We start from the raw sequence: 21177 nt of genomic DNA on the forward strand, positions 1-21177 counted from the left end.
CTACGCTGGAAGACACGGCTTCAGATCCCGAAGTCTCTGCAGTATGAACTAGATCTAAGAAGGACACCTGTCACTACTAATAAAATAACGTCGATTACAGCTGCATGTACTCCACACTGGTGAATTACGCGTCCACGCTGAACGGCACCGACTGGCACAGCAGGGTGGCTGCGGACAGACTGCCAGCTGGGAAGGGTGCCCGCCGTCCGTACCTCCGCCGCCAAGCAGCACCGAGCTGGCAGTACGCTCAGAGGCACAGCAGAAACGGTCGCTACGTCCTGGGCTCTGCAGACAGTTGTCTTCGAGTGCCTGGGAAGACTCAGTCTTATTTGCAAGCATGGGCATAGACTGTGTTAGTCCTCCACAGCCAGAATCCTGTGCTAGGAATTTTATTTGCCATAAATCAACAAATGAACAGGTAGTTTTAAAGGCAGCACCATTAGCAAACGTGCAATAATGTATTTTTCTGTGTCAGACTCAGTTTTAGCCTTTCTACAAATTAGTCTTTAAAGTAGGTCAGAAAAATCATAGTCTATCTATGTTCTGGCATTTCAATACTAGACCAAGGGTAAGGGATACCAGACCTAATGGCCAGCAGACAAAAGAATCATGTACATTCGCAAACTGACTCCAGGGAACATGCAAATAGACTTTTCAGAGACTCTAGCCTGACACCATCCACGCAGCAGGGATGCAGGGCTAACTACCCTACAACAACTTACACCAGGGATTTCAGAAAAAGACGTATTTGCAAACGCACAAGAAGTATCAAGAAAAATATCGGTACACTTGTTCCTTCACCCAATTATATACATGTAAATACTGCCCCATGAAGGCTTGTATAACGGCAGCCAACTTGCAAGCCTTAAGAAAAAGGAAACGCAGGGCAATACACGTTACCTGCAGCATACAGGTAACCTGCGACGGACAATTTTGCCTGCAAAGTGAACGGAAACGGTGTGTCGGGGCAGTGATGCAACAACCTGGCTGATCTTACCAGAAGCTCTCTTTCTGTGGAATCCTTGCCAAATTTAAAACTGCTCTCCCCAAAATAAATCTCCTGAAGGAGTGCCGCAGTCACATCACCCCCTCCTGCAGGAAATTCTTAGCACAGCTGTCCTTCCAGTCCCCACACACCCATACACATGCTGCTGCCCTGGAAGGCACTTAGAAAAGCCTGCCTCATAAAGGGAATCCTATAAATATTTACACTGCCTTTCTATGTTTAGGCATATCACTTGTACCACAGCAACAAGGCTGTGTTAAAATAATTTTATTTATAAACCTGTCAGGGAAAGCAAACAGCAGTAAATAGAAACCCACAGAGACAGCAGGCTACGGCATTATTTGAAATTACGTTTATAATACTGAAACGCGGCTATGCAAAATCTAAGTTGTAAGAGACTGCTGTTGAAACTGCGATTTCTTAAACAGAAAAATGGCAGGGTACGAATGTGTTACAAAGCTGCAAACCAACAGCTAGAGCCAGCTTCTCCTTTCACTGACACTGGGCACAAACCCAGCGTAATTCCACTGATCTTAGTGGTGTAACTAGAAGCAAATTTTGCCTTTAGAAGGCAAGATATGAAACTTCATTTTAGCAGATAAAAAGAGGTTGGTTGGAGAGCTGTGAAAGTGGGAGTAGTAGTTTGTTTTAGTGGCCTCAGGAAAAATTCACTTAATACTTTTGGGTAACACAAAGCTTTGAAAACCTGAATGTTTAGATGCCTTCTGAGAACTCTTGAGAGACATACAAGTGTCAACGTGCTGCTATTTGTCAGTTCTTTTAACACTGAGCAGAAAAAAAAAAAATCAAAAGATATCTATGTGTTATATTGCCTGGTAATGTTTGTCACACCACGTCTTCTCGATCGCAGAGATCCCCACGTGTGAGGTGAACCAAGCAAACCTACTTAGGTTAGCAGAATTATTAATGATGAAGACAGGATTCGGGGTGTGAGAGTAACAAGGTGAAAAAAAAAAAAAAAGAAAAGTACAATTTCAGGAAAGCATAAGAGTAAATATCTTTTCAGTAGCAATGGAGTCGCAACTCTTAGCAGATAAAAGAGTATCTTGTAGACTCCAGGATGTATTTTTGTACTCTTATTGCTCGAAAACCAAGTCTGTGTAATAACATGCAAAGGAAAGGGTCCTTTTTAAGTCGATTTCTCTGAGAAAACCAACCCCAGGGAGCTGCTTGGCCACCTCCTATGAGGACAGCCAGGCCCAAGGGCGGTGACCTCACCTCCCCACATCCCCCCGGGGTTCGAGGCCCGAGGCAGGGCCGGTCTGGGCGAATGGAGGAGCCCAGCCGCCCCCACGGCGCCGAAGGGGGCCGGACCGGTGCCTGCCACCCGGTTCCCCCTGACCCAACCCCGCCGGAACAAGGCCGGGCCCGGCCCGCACCGCATCGCCTCCCCGGGGGAAGGCCCCGCCGCCGGCACCGCCCGTCCCCTCAGCCCCCGCGCCGCCACTAACAGCTGGGGGGGGGGGGGGCCGCGCCGCCGCCCCCCCCACGGCCGGGCCCCTGCACCCACGCAGCACCTGCTGCCTCATTTCACTCTTTTTCATTCTCCTTTTTCTTTTTTTTTTTTAATTTTTTTTTGTGTGTGTGTGTGAGGGTGCTACCCCGCTCTACTCCCCCCACCCCGGAGCACACCCTGCCCACCCCCCCCCCGCCTCCACTCCCCACGTGGGGCCGCCCACCCGCGCACGCGTGTCTGTGTGTGTGAAGGCGGGAGGCGGCGGGGCGAGGCGCGCAGGCGCGGTGCGGCCCGCCCCGGCCCGGCCCGCCTAGCTCCCGCGCGTTGCCTGCCTGTCCGGCCGGCGGGGGCCGAGGCAGCGGCGGCGGGGCCCTGCGGAGCTCCCCTGCGCGCCCAGCCCCCGCCCAGCCGGGTATTGTTCCCAGCCCGTCTCCGCCGGGGAAGTTTTGCCCTCGTCCCGGGCTCCGCTCCCCGCCGGGGCGGGGCGGGGAGGAGGAGGAGGAGGAGGAGGAGGAGGGGGGAGCCGGGGCCCCTTTGTCGCCACCTCCCCGGCGTGCGGCGGCCGGCGGAGGGGGGCCGGGGCTCAACATGATGGCGGCCGAGGCCGGGGGTGAGGAGGGCGGCTCGGTTACCACAGCCGGCACGGCGGGAGCCGCCGCCTCCGCTCCCGGCGCTGAGCCGGGGCACTACCCCGCCGTGTGCCGCGGGAAGGGGCCGGGGCCGCTGGGCCCCTTCCCGGCCGGTTCCGGCGGGGGCGGCAGCCCGGGCTCCGGCCCCTCGGGCGGCCCGGCTTTGTGCTCGGTGCTGGGGCTCCTGGAGCTGGGCGTGGGGCCTGCCCCTCCGGCGGCCGGCCCGGGGCAGGGATCGGAGTCGGCCCGGGGGACTGATCCCAGCACCTCCGTTTTCCCCCCGCTGCCGCCGCCGCCACCGCCTCCCTCCTTGGCCGGGGGCTTGGGGACTGTGGACGAAGGGGACTCGCTGGACGGGCCGGAGTACGAGGAAGAGGAGGTGGCCATCCCGCTCAACGCGCCCCCCACCAACCAGTGAGTAGCCGCCGCCCCGCCACGCCCGGCCGCTCCCCCCTGGGCCCCCACAACCCCGGCCCGCCGGGCTCCGAGGAGACGGCGGGCCCCCTGCCTTTGCCCGGTGGAAAGTGTCTGTCAAACTCCCGTGGAAGTCCCGCAGAAGTTTTACCCCGTCCCGGTTCCGCTGCGGCAGGAAGGAGCGTTCGGCTCCGCTCCGCAGCCCGGCCTGGTGCGGCGGGGGGGGGGGGGGGGGGGTGCCCTCCACTCAGAGGTGGAACTCCGGTGATGACCGGGGTCAGCTCCTGGGGGGGGGGTGGGGGGGGGAAGGCGCTCTGGACGAGCCGAGTGAGGTAGTTTTTGTTTTTTTGTTTTTTTTTTTTTTTGCAAGTTTTCTTAGCTGTGCTGTAGGCTGCCAGGAAGAGTGAGCTATTCCGGTTGTGGTTTAACTACCTGTTGGTAAGAATTTTCCAGTCTCCAGAGTCTTTCTCAGAAGACTGATAAACGTTAATTTTGGGAAAAAAAAAAAAAAAAAAACCCCTAACAAAAAAATGCTGTTTGCAGCATACAACAATTGATACACCGTATCGTCATTTGGTATCGCATGGTTTTCTGCTTAAAGAAACCACCTCAAAACAAAGCGGTAATCTTTGTCTTACATGTACAATCATAGCAAAAGTAACACACACATGTTCTATCATCTTTTCGAATTCTGCTAGTCTTGAAACGTGGCTTTAAAATGAATTACAATTCTACAAAGTGTTAGCAGAGATCCTGTTCTTGTAAATAATGTCTTTGCCACTCAACCAATTTAAAATAAGGTTGTTCTTAATTAGGTTATGTTTGGAGCGAGGAGGCAGTTGAAAAAAAAAAAGAAACTGTAAAACGTACAGTTAGGTTTTAATATACTTGTCCATCTATTAGATTAATCAGGATTCTTGCAGTGCTGGTAATAGAAGGAATCCTGCACTAGAAGCAGACCAGTTCTTTGTTTATATTGTGTGAAATATAAGATCAGATAATATTAGTAGGTATTCTAAACACAACCCTTGGATTTAACTGTAGAAAGTCTGCAGGTTTACGTAAAGCACTTGCAAGGCTTATATTAGAACATAAAATCGTCCTCAAGTGGGTACCTTGCTCTCCCCAAAATGAAGTTACTTGAAAGGCTTAAATTGCTTTAATCAGTATCTGGAAATACGTTGTTCCTGAAGTTACATTGAGTATAGCTGATAATTTAGAGTTTTGGGGTACAGAGTGGCAGAAGTATTCAAGACATAGGTCAGAAAGTTAATCTGAAAACCCAACTGAATTTGGATTCTTTTTAATGTTCTCTCTTAACTCCACTGTCAGAGAGTTAACTTCTGCACTATTTCACATCCTTCCAAGATTTCAGGAGCCATTGCAGTTATAAAGAGAACATAAAATGTAACATTGTAGGATTTATTTTAAATTAATCTCTCTAACCTTGACAAGCTTCCCAGTAATCTCTTATTGTTTTAATTTCTGGACTTCTTGTGAAAGCTTGTAAACATTAAGGCCTTGTTTTGTGAAGGCAGTGTTTGAATAGTCTTAAACTTGTAGAATTCCCTAACGAGCTACAATAGGATTAAGCGGATTTGACAAAGGATAATGAGGGAAATAGAAGCACATAAAAGCAAAGTTACTTCTTCAGTATTGGGTGCCGGGCCAGAGAGATACAGAGTTCTGGTTTTCTCACTGAAAGATCAGACTGCTGCTTCTGTTAGACCCCACTAAGTTCCTCAGAGAACTGAGGAAAAAGCTAAAAAGCAGACTTTTTGCAAATATTTTTAGGAAGTAGGGTGATTGTAAATAATCACCTGTTTGATTCTAAATAATTGTTACCACATCTAGAATTCTGAGTAGATTTTGCAGTCAAAATTTTGCCTTGTAAGCCATATGCAAGCATCATGGTTAGCTTTCACTAAAGAGTGTTAGATTTCTGACAAGGAGTGCCTGCTAGGGGAGGCTGCAGAGGCCCTGGTCTTAGAGTCATAGAATCACAGAATGGTTAGGGTTGGAAGGGACCTTCAAAGGCCATCCAGTCCAACCCCCCTGCAAGGAGCAGGGACATCCCTGACTAGGTCAGGTTGCTCAGAGCCTCATCCAGCCTGGCCTTGAACGTTTCCAGGGATGGGGCCTCCACCACCTTTCTGGGCAACCTGTTCCAGTGTTCTATAACCCACATGGTAAAAATTTTTTTCCTAATTTCCAATCTAAATCTACCCCCCTCTATTTTAAAACCATTACCTCTCGTCCTATTGCAACAGGCCCTACTAAACAGCCTCTCCCCATCTTTCCTGCAGCCCCCTTTGGGCACTGGAAGGCTGCTCTCAGGTCTCCCCGGAGCCTCCTCTTCTCCAGGCTGAACAGCCCCAACCCTCTCAGCCTGTCCTCATAAGAGAGGTGCTCCAGCCCTCTGATCATCTTCGTGGCCCTCCTCTGGACCTTCTCCAACTGGTCCATGTCCTTCTTGTGTTGGGGGCTCCAGAACTGGACGCAGTCTTGTTTTGATTGACAAAACTACTTACCTTATTCAGACAAAGGGACCACTGAAGTTTTTGCAGGACCACAGCATACCTCTGTGGTTAAATGTTTTTCTCTTGAAGATTCTTTAATACAGAAACATCCAAGAAATAAAACACATTTAAAAATTGATTCAGAAGTTCATACCTCCAGATACTTAACGTTACTCTTTGTAATTTTATCCTTGGTGTGTGATTTTTCCATTTAAAAAAAAGTAAGTTGGCTGATTAAAATCATTAGAAGCCTTTTTCCTTTCATTCATCTCTTATCTGTTTCACGCGGCATCATTTTTTACCATTGTCAGTTAAGTAATTTAAATTTGGCCATATGTCGATAGTAAATTGTATCCTTTCAGTCCTGCTTTATTTTGGAAGTGCCCTTTCTTTGTAGTCATACCATCTGCTTCTACGGAGTTGAACTGCTGATTTACTACCAAAAACAAAGTTCAATATTATCTGTCATCTTATATAAGGAAAGGCCCAATGTGAGTCTTTAAAAGCAGTAAATTTATCTTGTAATTTAAACTTAGATTAAATTTCTCCAGTTGATTGTGATTACAAAACTACTGTTCCATTTGTTTAAATATGACTGCCAGCTCCACCCTTTCCCACTTCCTCCTAATTCATTCAGTTTTTATAGGAGCATGCTGGGTTGGCTTGATGGATAATTCCACGATTCTGTCAGATGTTTTTGTTCCTTTGTCATAATTGCTTACTATATATTGTGTATCCGCCAGAAAATTGAGAGTGCTCTTCCCTCCTGGCCTTGCTTTATGTGATATAAAATTATTATTTTCCTGTGTAGGAATGAAAAGGCATTATTTCTTTGATAGCAGTAACAACTCACTAGGCTTCTTTGCCTTCACATGGGCGTGCATCGCGTTTCAGGATTTACTGAATGGTTACTGACTCCAGTAAAAGTTGCTCCTACTGTTCTCAAGTTCATACTACAATCCTAGATCAAACTTTTAAGTATAAAATAAAATGAGGCTTTCTGCATAAACTTAGACACAACTTCATTGCTTTTTCATCTCCTAACTTGTTTTACAAATTAAAAAAAAAAAAGCACCAAACACAAAACAACCAAAATCTGAGTGCGTTGCCAGCTTGTAAGTGTTAGGCTGTAAAAGTCTTACAGACCAAAGTTTTTTTTTTTTAAATGTGAGTAAGTTTTTTAAATACCATATGGCTGACAGTCTCATTTTCACAGAAACTAACCAGAAGAGATGGAAGTGAAGCAGATGCAAGTACTGCACTTCCCATCAGGATGCTGTAAATATAGTTTGCTCGGGGTAGTCAGGATGTGTTTGTCTTTGCTAGCAAGCACCTAATACACTTAATTTCCTCTTCTCTTTTCCGTGTACATAAGGAAAAAGGGAATATGTCATCTCTTAGTGTGTTTTCTTTAATTTTCTAGCAGCGGGAGGAGATTGTTGGCATCTAACAGGTTCCTTTTATTCACAAACTCAAAATCCCCAAGTAAGGTTGACTTCTGTCTTCTTTGATCTGTAGTGAAACTGACTTAAGGCTTGTCTGTTCGGCGTGTGTGTGGTTTTCCATTTTTCTGGAGCACAGCAGTAGCATGTTTATATTGCAGTTTAAAGCTAGATGGGAGACGTAGGATGCTAGGGAATAAAGTGGGCAACTCTGTGTTTGTTTTCGTCATTTTTTTTCCATGCTTTCTACCCCATTTGCAAAGCTCGCTGACAGAGGTTGAAATAGTGTGAGGAAATGCCTTTGGATTTAATGAATGAATGCAATATAATTTGATTGTAAACCAGTGGCATGTGGACTAGTTCAGTTATTTATGTATTCGATTAAAAATCTCAGTTGACAAAATTATTTTAGATCCTAGTGCTGCGGAAGCAGTTCCAGTATATTCCAGCAAAACTGACATTTTCATATGGTGTTTTTTGAGCAGTGGTTATCAGTTTGAAATGGAAATCAGCTGAAATCGAAAGCTATCAACCATACAAAATGAAATAGGCTGTCAAAATACCGTCTGGTTAAAACAAATCTTAACCAAAGCAGATGTATTCTTACAGTCACTCTTGGTGCCTGTTGAGGCAACAGAGTAGTGTGAAAAAGAGTTAAAGATAGAGAGAAGAATAGAGAACTACTAAATAAGCATCGATTACCTGAAAGCAGAACACTTTTCTGCCTGAATATAGTGTGAAGTTCTACTTTCTTCCCATGAATGTTGAAGGTGGCAAGTCCAGAGTTCTGCAGCATTTGTTTATTTCACTAACTCATGAAAAAGATTTTTTATTTTTTTTTTTTCTGAATAATGGCTGGAGGCCCTTTCCCATACTGATGAATGAATCTGTTGCACTGAAAAATGATGGGAAGTAATATTGGCATGTTCAGTTAAGTACTATATAAACAAAAAATGAAATGCGATGTAACTTGGTTTGTAGTGTATAAGGTTTCTTTTCTGTTTAGCAGTAAATGTGGTTAGTGGGTAAGCTTTGTTTTTTTACATAATGAATTTCTTTATTAATTCTCGTTCTCTAGAGAAGGGAAACATGATTTTTCTAGAGTTGATGGGTTGTGTACTGATTTGGCCACTTAGAAAACAGACCTGAATATAAATCTGTTTTTACTTCTGGCTGAATATGTGGTGTTAGATGTGCTGTCTTAAATTAATGGTTAAAAGCAGCAGAGCAGAATCGTACCTGACCATATATAGGAAGTGAAGCACTAAGTAAACTGAGTGTGTTAGGTACGTATATAAATGGAAGCTTCAGATGATGAAAGCCAGAAGTAGAACAGCACTTGATACCAGAAAAAGTTCGAGGAGGGTTTTTCAGTAGTTCAGTCAATATTTCTAAGTAACATCAGATTATATAATTTTCTTTAAACAGTGAATAGGCTCTCCTGACCTGCACTTTATCTAGTTTTTATTTTGTGTCGTATATTGATTCCCAGAACTTCAGTGTGGGACTTGGGCACTTGATCTACAGACCTGCCCTACTGAGAAGCATAATATTGTTCCATATTTCTTCACCTTTTCTTGTCTTAATGTTTTGTAGCTGGGGAGCGGAACACAAATTTTACCAGTGAGGGCATGAGTCTCTTTGGTGTAGGACCTCAACTGTTGTTGCAGCCATAAATTCTTAGGACTGTGATAGTAGTCTTCCAGTGTTTCATATCTTCCTTTCTCTTTAACAGCAACAAAAAAAAAAAATCTTGGTGTTTGTATCACCAGTAGGCAGGGTAGGAGAGGGAAGAAGGCACCTTGTTTTAACATTGTCTTTCTGCTGCACAGAAATATTGCAGTGAAATGATTCTGTGTCCCTCCAGAGTATGGTCAGCACCAATAAAATCTTACCAGTGCTTGACAAGTTTTATACACTTACTCTGTTTTCTGTACTATATAAAGACTGCTGACAATCTTTAGTATTTTTTATTTTTATGTATAGTAACTGATATGTCACTCTAGAGCAGACAAAAGTTTCTGTTCTTTATGACTCCATCTTTAAATTATTTTTTAAGTAGAAGGTGATGGGGAGTAGTTAGCCTGGATTTATGAGAGGGAAATTGTGCTTGACCAACCTAACAGCCTTCTACAACAAGGTCACTGGCTCAGGGAGAAGAGAGGAGAGTTTACCTCAACTTTAGTAAGGCTTTTCACTCTGTCTCCCGCAGCCTCCTCATAGACGAGCTGTCAGTGTATGGTTAGATAAACAGACAGTGAGGTAGATTGAAAACTGGCTGAACGGCCGGGCCCAGGGGATGGTGATCAGCAGCACAAAGTCCAGGTGGAAGCAAGGCACTGGTGAGTTTCCCTAGGGTGTACCCAGGGGCCAGTGATGTTTAACATTTTGATTAATGAACTGAATGCTAGGACAGAGCGCGCCCTCAGCAAGTTCGCAGACAATGCAGAACTGAGAGGAATGGCTGAAACACCATGTGGGTGTGCTGCCATCCAGAGTGACCTGGACACGAGGCTGGAGAATGGGGCTGTGAGGGATCTCGTCAAGTTCAGCAAAAGAAATGCACTGCTCTGGCACTGAGAAGGAATAACCCCAAGCACATGCTGGGGCCTGACCAGCTGGAAAGCAGCTCTGCAGAGGAGGACACGGACATCCCGGCGGACAGAGCCAGCAATGCACCCTCATGGCAGAGAAAGCTAACAGTGTCCTGGGCTGCACTGGGAGGGGTGTTACCAGTGTTCGAGGGATGTGATCCTTCCTCTCTGCTCAGCACTGAGGCGTGTCTGAGGTGCTGCATCCAGTGCTGGGCTCTTCAGTACAAGAGAGCTGTGGACTTACTCAGGCAGGCCCAGTGCAGGACCACCAAAATGATGAAGGGACTGGATCATCTCTCAGGCTAGGAGAGGCTGAGAGAGCTGGGACTTTTCAGTGCATGTATAAATACCTGATGGGAGTGGATGAAGATGAGAGAGCCAGACTATCCTTAGTGGTGCCTGGTGACAGGGCAAGAGGGGGAGAGGCTGTTTAGTAGGGCCTGTTGCAATAGGACAAGGAGTAATGGTTTTAAAATAGTGGGGGGTAGGTTTAGATTGGAAATTAGGAAAAAATTTTTTACAATGCGAGTTACAGAACACTGGAACAGGTTGCCCAGAAAGGTGGTGGAAACCCCATCCCTGGAAACGTTCAAGGCCAGGCTGGATGAGGCTCTGAGCAACCTGATCTAGTCAGGGATGTCCCTGCTCCTTGCAGGGGGGTTGGACTAGATGACCTTTGAAGGTCCCTTCCAAACCAAACCATTCTATGATTCATTAGCCCACTGAACATGGTGCTGAGCAACCTGCTGTAGCTGTCTGTGCTTGAGCGAGGCAAGGGAGAAGGTTGAACTGGACAATCCCCAGCAGTTACTTCCAACTTAAGTGATTCTGTGCGTGTATAAACACACTGTTTAGAGTTGAGGATCAGTGTTACTGGGTGGGAATAAAGTCAGAGGCGGTAGCTAATAGGGACGACTAAAGGAATGTACAAGAAATCCTTAGGCTGGTAAACAGAATGTTTCAGTGCTTCATATCTGTGTAGGCAGATCTCAATTTCTCCTGTAAAAGCTCAAGAATTTGCCTTTTTAAAAAATAAGTCTTTCTAAGGTAGCTAACAGTACTGCTTAAATATGTAACAAATTTTCTTGGAACTTTTATCTTTTCCTTCTAAGATATGTTTTTTTTATTATTATTAATGTATACAAATTGATGTGTAGAAACCAGTGTTGCTAAATTAACTAGAAAACTCCAGTCATATTTCAGGAACAGAGTATGAAGTTTGCCAGGACACCCAATGTACTAAGTCAGTGTTCTGGTAAGTTAGGAGTCTGATTCTTGCGATGATCAGGCCCTAAAAAAAAATGTAATTTTCCTCTTTTTTGGTGTTTTTAATCTTTTCGGTATTTTCAGCTGCTTCTCAGGTCGACTTCATACCAAATAAATTATCCTTGTTAGGGCTTCCTTTTTTGTTAAACTGAAGTAGGAGTAGTTGTTCATCCTCAAGTGCTAATTGTTTTTTTTGTAAGTATACAGTTTCATCAGCATTGGAATATATAGAATTGTAGAACCATAAAACAACCAAAGTTAGGAGGGACCTTGAAAGATGTGGGAAAGGGAGCGTAACTGAGATTATCTAGCACACTGCCCAGTTGCATCTTTAAAACCTTCAGTGAGTTTTTCCTCCTTCCCTGGGGAGGTTGTTCCAGTGAATTATTGTTCTCACTGTGAAAAATTTTTAACTACTGGAATACTGTGATGAGGACCCCAAGCCCTCTCTTCCTCGGAGAGAAGAGGCCTAACTCCTTAGTCTTTCCTCATAGGGCAGATTCTCCAGCCCTTTGATCATCTCGTGGTCCTTCTTTGGATTGACTCCAGTCTGCATCTTTCTTGGATGGACACAGGACTCCGCGTGCAGCCTGACACCCGGGTAGAGCGGGATGATCCTGTCTCTTATCTCTGCTAGCAGTGCCTCTGCGGATGCAGCCCAGGATCCAATCTGCCTTCCTTGCTGCAGCAGCACGCTGCTGACTCAGGTTCATCTTGTTGTCCACCAGGACCCCCAGGTCCCTCACAGCAAGGCTGTTCCCAGTCACACAGATCCCAGTCTGGGCAGGGTTCTTTGGTTCTTTCATCCCAGGTGCAGGACCTTGCACTTGTCTTTGGTAACTTCATACCGTTCTTGCTAGCCCACTCTTCCAGGCTGCCCGAGTCTCTCTGTAAGATAACTCTCCCAGCTGACATGTCCACCTCACCACCCAGTTTGATGTCATCAACAAACTTGATGAGGGTGCTTTCAATCCCATAATCCAGATGTTGAACAGTGTGGGGCCCAGTGTCAGTCCCTGGCAGAACCCACTTGTGACAGACTGCCAGCCAGAGTACAAACCACCGATCGCTGTGCTCTGAATGCAGCCGGTGAGCCGATTTCCTATCCATCTTGCAGGCTGTCCCTCCAGTCTGTATCTTGCTAGTTTGTCCAGTTAATATTGGTGTTGATGTTAGCTGTATGTAATTACATTTGAAGAAACTGAGTATGTAACTACATGGGAATATTTAATATACTTGTGTTTTATGTTAAGGATTACTGTCATTGGCTCAGCAGGGGTGGCTATATAATTTTCTTATTAATAGCTACTTACAGGTATTTCGATAAGGGTTTCTTCTATGAACTTCTCCATGCAGAGTACACTGCCTTTTTTTCCAGAGTAGTTTCCAGAAACCATCTAGGTTTAACCAAGCTTTCATATTCAACTCAGGAATCATATGGTAATTCTCTGTAGGTTTGTATAAGAGATTTTTCTAAAATTTTGATTTTTTTTTTTTATTTGTTACAAGTCCACATCTTGCTTTCCATAAAATTATGTATATGTATGTAAAGATTCACCCATATGTAGGACATGCACGAAAGGGTGTTCTGTCTGTAACTTACTCATTAGGCTTTGTATGATTATTTTATAGATAAAGTGCATCATTTTTTTTCTGTATGTAAAATTTAAAAGTAACCATAAATTCGTCAATTCCTTTTCTATATTCTCATGTGTTAGTAGAGTAACGTTGGAGACATTACAGGATTCAACCTTGGATACTTGCTTAATCCAGAAGATTAAGGAGTTGCTTGCATGATCTTGTTCAAACCACACCGTTTCCCCAGATTTTTTTCTTGCATAGATTTGTGTGTTTTCTAAGCATCTGTGGAGAGGTTTTCCTTTTGTTCTTTCCAATCCTTGGCAATAAAAGGAATGCTAGAGAAATATTTTTATTCCTCCAGAAGCAAAATGTTACCAAGCTTTTGTACTAATCAGCTTGTTCTATATTCAGGTCTAGAAACAGATTTTTTTTTTTTCCTTCTCTTAAGTGTATGCACAGTTCTTTTATGTCGTGCTGTTGAATTTGTTATGCATGGATTGTACTTTCTAGGTTATATTCCCCCACTGTTGTTCCTAGTGCATGGGGGGAGGTATTGGACATCTTTTAATTCGGGAACTGTGCCTGTCTTTGTTTTCTATTATATAACTCTCAGGGTTTCCTCGTTATAGAAGCAGTTATCTATCCATGGGGCAATGAATCTCTCTAGAGAAGCATTCCAGCTTGCAAGAGGAGGTGAGAGTGGAGCACGAAACAAAAACGTGTGCTTGGTTAGTGGAGGGTGAAGTGTGCAGGGAGGAGGAGGAAGGCGAAGGAGCCTCTGGTACATTTAATGAAGTTAATGGCAGACAAGATGAACAACATCTTAAAAATACATTAATTATTGCCAAAGAATATCTACTGATTTGTGTAGCAGTATTAATGCTGTTTCTGTAGTAGTAAACTACTAGTTCAAACAGAAAAAGGCCTATTTTTGACCTGAGGGCACAAGTAGGAAGCACGTAAAAATGGGAGGCTTCTTGCTAAAGATTTTAATGAGTTCCAGAATTTACTTCCTAAGCTGATCCCTCAGTAAGAAAATGCAAGCTGTTTCAAGAGCTATTTTTGAGCCAGTTTAGCTGTATTTCACCTACTTATTGGTGGCTCTTGCAAAAATGAGATCAACAATCAGTCATCTTTTCAGTAAATATGTATCATGTATGCTCGGTATTATGCTGTTGTCACATCTGCCTCTCTTTTAAAGCTCATAGCAGGTTTTGTTACAGCGATTGAAACTTCTAGAGCCGTTCTTTCCCTAGTCAAGTTATTTAAATGTATTCCGTTTTGACTGTGTGCTTAGCTTGCTCTTTCATGTTTGCATAGTCTTTTTGTTAAGGTGTACTGAGGTTTTTGGTTGATCTATTTTGTTCTGGCCCAGAGTTGATGTAAACTCTGCTGGAAGTGTTTTAACGGCTTCTTTTGGAGGTGTGTGCAAGTGCCATCATTAACATGTTGGTACAGCTGGTGTACCAAGGAGTGCCTATGTCTTCCCATGTTAGCTGGCTGGTTCATAGTCTTGAAGTGCAGCATGGTTCAGTTTTCTACATGCTGTTTCTAAGGGAACAGTCAAATCAGAAAAGCGGAATTGTTCCTCATTAGGTTTACAATGCATTGTATCGCCTCTTAGAAAAATGCACAGGAATGCAAAAGGGATAAAAACCTATCCCTCCCTTTCCTAGAAGGATATGTAACACTCAGTTTCATGCATACTGGACAAAGAACACTTATTTGGCTTCAAGTTAGTTTCAGCTCTTGTTTCGTTATCTTAAAGGTGGATCCAGTGTAGTAATTGATACACATTTGCAAAGCTTTTTCTGGCAGGAAGTTCTTTGTGATGTGGAGGACTGTAAAGACTTGGCCAAAAATTGGTAACTACTGAATAGTAACTAAGAAGACAGAAGAAGGGCATGGATTTAGTAAAGTCTTGAGTCAAATTACCTTAATTTAATCTCTACAAAAAATAGCATAAAGGAAGTAATGCAGCCTTGCAAAGCTGACAGAGATGGGGGATAAAGTGTTAAAAGGTAGAGTTTGGATTAAAATTGTAAAAGTAAGGATGCATTTTAGTCTGAGAGAAACTGTAAGACTGAAAGGAAACTTGAACAGTGAATAGAAACATCAGGTCTTCAGCTGGAAGGCTTTAGGCGGGGAATGGTTGATGTTAACAGGATAAGAAGAAACAAGAATATAGGATATTTTGTGGTGGGTTTTTCCTCTCTTCATAAAACTGTGCTTGAGATTTCTGTGTGCCATTTGAAATTGAGGATTTTCCCAGTTCAAGGTAATCATCTTTGCTCTCTTTTGCTTCTGCTTCTGCTGGGAACAGAGCTCATGTAGTCTCAGGATGTGGTAACAAGAATCTGTAATGTGTGAAAGTAACTAAGGCGGTAACTGAATTGATAGGAGAGGAGCTCTGACCATGACGCCGAGAAGTTCTCCGTTCTTCTTACGGTTTTTGTTGAAGCAGCAAGGTACAGCTAAGAGCTTTGAGTGAAGTGGAGATGTCATTTGATGACTGTTTTTCCTATGCACTGTAACTTTTTTCTAGGCGGAAATAGAGAGGTCTGCAGCTGTTACCAACATCTACATTTGTACTAAGTTGCTTGAAAACACTTTTACTCCCCTTCAGCACTTTCTCCTGCATTCACTCCTCCCTAACGTGCTGAGTTCTCAAGTAAAAATTGCCACATACTGTAACAGCGGAATCCTTCAGTGGAACAACAGAGTTTCATAATATTTGCTTTTCCCACATGTTAAAAGGAAATATGTAAATAAAAGGATTTGGTTGAACAATGTGACATGCTTCCACACACAATAGCAGCTGCCTCCTTCGGGATGGTAAATTCGCTATCTGCAGCCTCTTTGTGAACAGCCTGTGCCTCGCGTGGACCTTGTGGTGTGTCCGTGCTAGGGCCAAAAGTCCTGTTAGTGCACCGTGAGCTTGCTAAAGGGGCACAGTGTAGCTGCATTCCTACTCACAGTAGTAAGTGCTGGCTGGGCCTACTGAGGCTGGTGTGACTGAGTGTCTGGTACCCAGCATCTTCAGTGGAGCGGAAGAAGATTGAGGAGCTCTTGTTAGACCTGTTACCTCAGTCTTGCAAACTGCAGTGCAGCTCATTTCATGAGGTTCATGACCTGGCTTATGGCTCTCAGCCACAGGATCTGGCTGTGGCTGCAGCGTCAGGACCGTTCTCCTGTGCAGCTGTTGCTTCTGTGTATAATATAAGCAGTTTATGATGTTGTTGTGTCTGCATTCTATTTGCTGTAATAAAGATTGGGAGGGCCACGAAGATGATAAAAGAGCTGGAGCACCTCTCTTATGAGGACAGGCTGAGAGGGTTGGGGCTGTTCAGCCTGGAGAAGAGGAGGCTCTGGGGAGACCTGAGAGCGGTCTTCCAGTACCTCAAGGGGAACTACAGGAAAGATGGGGAGAGGCTGTTTAGTAGGGCCTGTTGCAATAAGACAAGGAGTGATGGTTTTAAAATAGTGGGGGGTAGATTTAGATTGGAAATTAGGAAAAAAAATTTCACAATGCGAGTTATAGAACACTGGAACAAGTTGCTCAGAGAGGTGGTGGATGCCCCATCCCTGGAAACATTCAAGGCCAGGTTGGATGAGGCTCTGAGCAACCTGATCTGGTTGGAGATGTCCCTGCTCCTGGCAGGGGGGTTGGACTGGATGGGCTTTAAAGATCCCTTCCAACCCAAACCATTCTGTGATTCTGTGATTGTGATACATAGAGTTGGAGTTCTGAACATGCTGCTTTCGACTTAAACTGGCAGATGGGAGTATTTTCTTGCACAGCTTCTAACTGGCTTATGAAAAATGGAAGTCTATTGTTAGTATTCTTTTACAAACAAAATAAAGGATGCAATTTAGGTTAAAAGTTTACAAGTTTGTTACAGGAGTTAAACAAGTGGTCATGGGAACAACCACCAAATTGGGGTCTGTAGCTGGTAAGACATTTTATAGTTGAATCAGTCCGTAACATTCTGTTGCAAGGCTACTTGTGTTTTCTCTTTTAATGCATCTTATAATAGCTATTGTATTGTCAAGGCACTAGCTGTGATTCAGAATGTCGTTTATTTATCTTTGGTCAAAACACTGTAAAAATAGTGGATTGTCAGCATTTTAAAATTATCAAAGTTAATGGTGGAAATATGAAGTGTTCATAGGCAGGACTAGGCAAGCAAGCAGAGGTGGCTGACTAGAAATGATAAAGATCTTGTCTTTTCAGTGGTGGAGGATACACATCTAAGTGGTACCGAGTTATGTTTTTGAGTGTACACATTTGGTAAGTCACAGCCACAGGGGGTAACTTCATGTTTATGAACAGCTATGCAGCTTTTTATTTGATACCCTCCTTTCCAAACCTTGATTCCTTTCATGAAACTTGTAGTGCACTGTAGATAGGATTCCTTTTTACATCTATTCAGAATCTGTATTTGAGGTAAATCAAGAGATCTGATTAAGCACTGCTTCTGACTGGGAGCATGTTAAACTAGAAGCTGTTAAAAATGCTGATGTTGATGATCTTGACTTATAAAACTCAAAATGGTGCAGAGTCTCCAAAGAGGGAAAGGTAGTTTCTTGTGATGTATTTTTTCAGAAATACTGAAACTCAAGCTTCATTGAGATACCTGATAGAGAGTTAAAGCCACAGGATCTGGGATTTATTTTATTTCAGAGTTTATGATAGCCTGGTCCTGTCATTCAGAGTGTTCTGCACTCTTTATTCTCTGATGAAACTACAATGAGTAGGGCAGGTTCTGTAAGTTTAGTCATTTCTGTTGTACCTTCTTTGGATAGCATTGAATGTTGAAGGCATATTCCTTTATAACTGGTAATACAGCACAAGTGAGTAACGTTTTACACTAGTATAGATTTGTGCTCAGTACATTAGCCAATATTCACAGAAAACTGATCGATGGATGTATTTCAAAGTAAAAAAATCTCCAAACATTTTAACAGAAGTATTAAAAACAGGATAATACTGCTCCTTAATTGAGCACTTGATATCCTTAAATCAGATTGAGTACTGCAATTTTTTTATAAAAGTCTTTACTATTTACTACCAAACTACTTGACAATAATACAAATTTGCAGAGTGCATCTTCATATAATATTGAGAACAGGTGATAGCTGGATTAAATGTAAGGCGTGCGCTTCTAAAAATGAAGTCTTGCAACACTTTTACACTGTATATTGCTTGAATAAAGTGGTTCTGTCTAGTGATGAAACTGCTCTCTGGAAAAATGCAGTTATGTCCTGACAAGCATTTTGGGTGCTCTAATGGTATCTTAAAAGCTTATACTTCAGTGTGTATCCTGTTTTTTAAAGATGTGTTTTATCTACAGAGGCTTCCTGAGGATATCACTCAAGCTGTTTTCTGCTATCATTGCTCAATATTGGCTGCTCTTATGCCATTTGTATCTATGTATGAGCTGGTAGTTAAATTCAGTGTTTGTGCTTATTTCTGTAGCTAATGGTGTAGAGTAATTTGTGCATTACAGTAATGCATAAAAAGCTGTAAAATACAGTTAATTGCGCTTAGAATGTAACTAGAAATTTTCGGGGAAAAAAAAAACAAACATTCCTGAAATGGGGGAGCAAGTAATTTTTAACCCAGCTTCTACTTTACCTGGTAATAAATGTCTTCTCTTATGCTTGATATAAAACTGTTGAATGTGGGAGAATATATATAGCCTGTTCAGCGTTAGAGGAAGTGGTCTTTAATATGTGGCATATACCAGTGTATGTACATTGCTGTCACCAGCAAGGAGGGTGTTCTCTTTGTTCAAAGCTTCTGGTCTTAAAATTTGAGCACTCATGTTCGTGCTATCATTGTAAGAAATCCCGATCCCTTAAAGGGAAGGTGAATGTTTTGTTTGCAGGTAATCCTGTTACTTGCATCCTTTTTGTTTTCCTAGTATATTTTTTTTATTATTATTATTATTAGTAATTTGCATTCTTATTAACACTCCTACCTTCCCCATTTCAAAAGTATGCCTTTCGGTTTAGCATTGTAAGGCAAGGTGTCTCTCAATAAAGTGAAGATTTTTTTCCTGAAGTGGATGATAGTTAGGAACAAATAAAAGCTTAGTGAACCGTGTTTTTGTTTAAAATAAGCTTCATGGAATGTTGATTTCAAATAACATCCTGATCGGGAAGATTTGTTGGGTCTCCAGGGAGTTTCTTACTTCATGAAAGTCAGTCCATTCAGAATAGCAGAGCCTGGTTTTTGTGACACGTACTGGAAATAAACTCGTGCCTCCTCCATGCTGTGCACACTGACAAGCAGAATATTTCGTCCTAGGTACTTCAAAATAGAAGTTCTTGATTTTGTTTCATTTCTTAAAGAACCCTCCTGGCAGGGGTAGTGTGATCCACTTTTTTGCAGACCATCTTTAAAGAACAGGTTTCTGACTGCAAGGCTGTGTTTCTCTGGAATGGGATGAGACAGGATCTCGGTAACGTAGCTCAGCCTACAGCAGCCTCCGGTGCTTCATGTTGTACACACAAAACGGTGCTTTTTCTGGTTTAACTTGTTCCGATCAGGATGAGGAAGAGAAACAAAGGAGAGCTATAGAGCTATAGCAGCAAGCACACAGCTTTGCCAGGGTAAATGGTGTCTGTACTGGTGCTGCTTCTGCTGGTATACATGATGTTTGTCAGTTTGATCTATCTGATTTTCATTCTGATAAAAGCTCTCCAAACTTTTGCTTCCATTTCATAGGAAAAAAAAAAAAAAACATGCTTCTGGTCAGAATTTATCAACAGTCCAGCTATTTTATTTATTTATTTATTTATTTATTTATTGGAACTGTAATCTGCAATTTCTAGTATTCTTGCTTATATTAGTTCAAAAAGTCATTTAGATATCTCTTCCAAAATGCATTTTTCAGACTCTTGCAAGACACATGCGAACTGTTAGAACCGAAATACGAATGGTCTGGAGTGGTAAATGATTTGGCTGCCTGGAAGCTGATATTTTCCTGAGTGTAGAAATCAAAAGTTGAATACCATAGTTAGTTGATGGATGCAGAGCTTATAAATTATTACAGTACGTAGCTTCGGAGCACGTGATGGCTTCATGAGGGTGATGAGAACAATGCTTGGCTTTATGTGCTGCTTTGTATCTCCACTTCCTTCTGACTGATAGGATATGCATTGTGATTAGGAAAGGCTGGATGGTGGTCTGCTGAGTGCTGTCACTCCAGTTCAGTGCAAGCTTTGCTACAGCAGTGTCTGTGTCAGCTGGGAAACTGATCGTTACAATTCACTTCTCAATTTATGCTTTTGGAAAATCCAGCCTGAACTGAAGTCCATGTAGGCTTAAAATACAACAGTCTTACAAGTCAGATCAGTCACCTCTGGTTTCGTTTATTGAAAATAAGCAAATTAGGGAGGAGAGAAAAGCTGATGACATGTATAGAGTCTACACCCCTTGCGATGGTTTGTTAGGAGAACCAAATTATCTGAAAAACTGTACTTTCTTAAAAATGTTGTTTATTGGAAATAAGTAAACTGGGAGGTTGAACATGTAAAGATGTGGTAACTTTGAAACAAAGGTTTGGAGTTACATCAGTTTTGACTGAAAGCTTCTGTTAGTTTCATAGGTATATTCTGTGAGACTAAACAGAAACCTGAAGTTCTAAGGACATGCATTGTAATTTTTTTTTTTCAGGTGGTATCATGGAAAACTTGACAGAACAATTGCAGAAGAACGTCTTCGACAAGCGGGAAAACCTGGAAGTTACCTTATTCGAGAGAGTGATCGGAGACCAGGTTCATTTGTGCTTTCATTCCTTAGTAAAACAAATGTCAATCATTTTAGGTGAGAATTAAATGTTTTCTTTTAAAATAACGTAATCTGTTTATTTGCAGTTTTAGAACACAATACAGTACAAATGGAAAACTAATTATTCTATTATAACTGAATTTTTTGACTCTTTATTCTTGCATTGTACAGCTTTTTAGTTGCTTTTAATTGCTTTAGAAATATGCTGCTTGAAATTTACTTTATAGGCTAAAGAAAAAAAATTTGAAGAAACCAAGAACACTTGGATAGAGAAGCCTGTTCAAAGTGGTTGTGGATAGACTTAAAGCAACATGCAGGTTTCATTAGTGAGTCAAGGAGACTGTTTTGAGTCTGTTCCATAGTAGCCGTTGTAGCTCAGAAGAAGTATTTAAAGTGCTAGCACATGTGATTGCTTCCTTCATTTTGAGGGAAAAACCCTCAAAAAAAACAA

At 42.7% G+C, this 21177-nt stretch overlaps 1 protein-coding gene across 2 annotated transcripts in view; it reads left to right on the forward strand.

The window, feature by feature from the left end:
- Nucleotides 1–2847: 2847 nt before the first annotated feature.
- RASA1 (RAS p21 protein activator 1) overlaps nucleotides 2848–21177 on the forward strand; it is a 63741-nt gene continuing 45411 nt past the window's right edge. Inside the window, exons 1-2 of one of the 2 annotated variants that reach the window (XM_086771486.1) lie at nucleotides 2848–3526; nucleotides 20613–20762. In XM_086771486.1, coding sequence (XP_086627612.1) covers nucleotides 3072–3526; nucleotides 20613–20762 — 605 coding nt within the window. In that variant the 5' untranslated portion in view covers nucleotides 2848–3071. Of the gene's footprint in view, nucleotides 3527–20612; nucleotides 20763–21177 lie in introns of those variants that run through there. The other variant, XM_086771487.1, reaches the window with a different exon arrangement.

The sequence above is a fragment of the Chlamydotis macqueenii genome, chromosome Z, assembly GCF_036417535.1.
Source record: "Chlamydotis macqueenii isolate bChlMac1 chromosome Z, bChlMac1.mat, whole genome shotgun sequence".
Lineage (NCBI taxonomy): Eukaryota > Metazoa > Chordata > Aves > Otidiformes > Otididae > Chlamydotis > Chlamydotis macqueenii.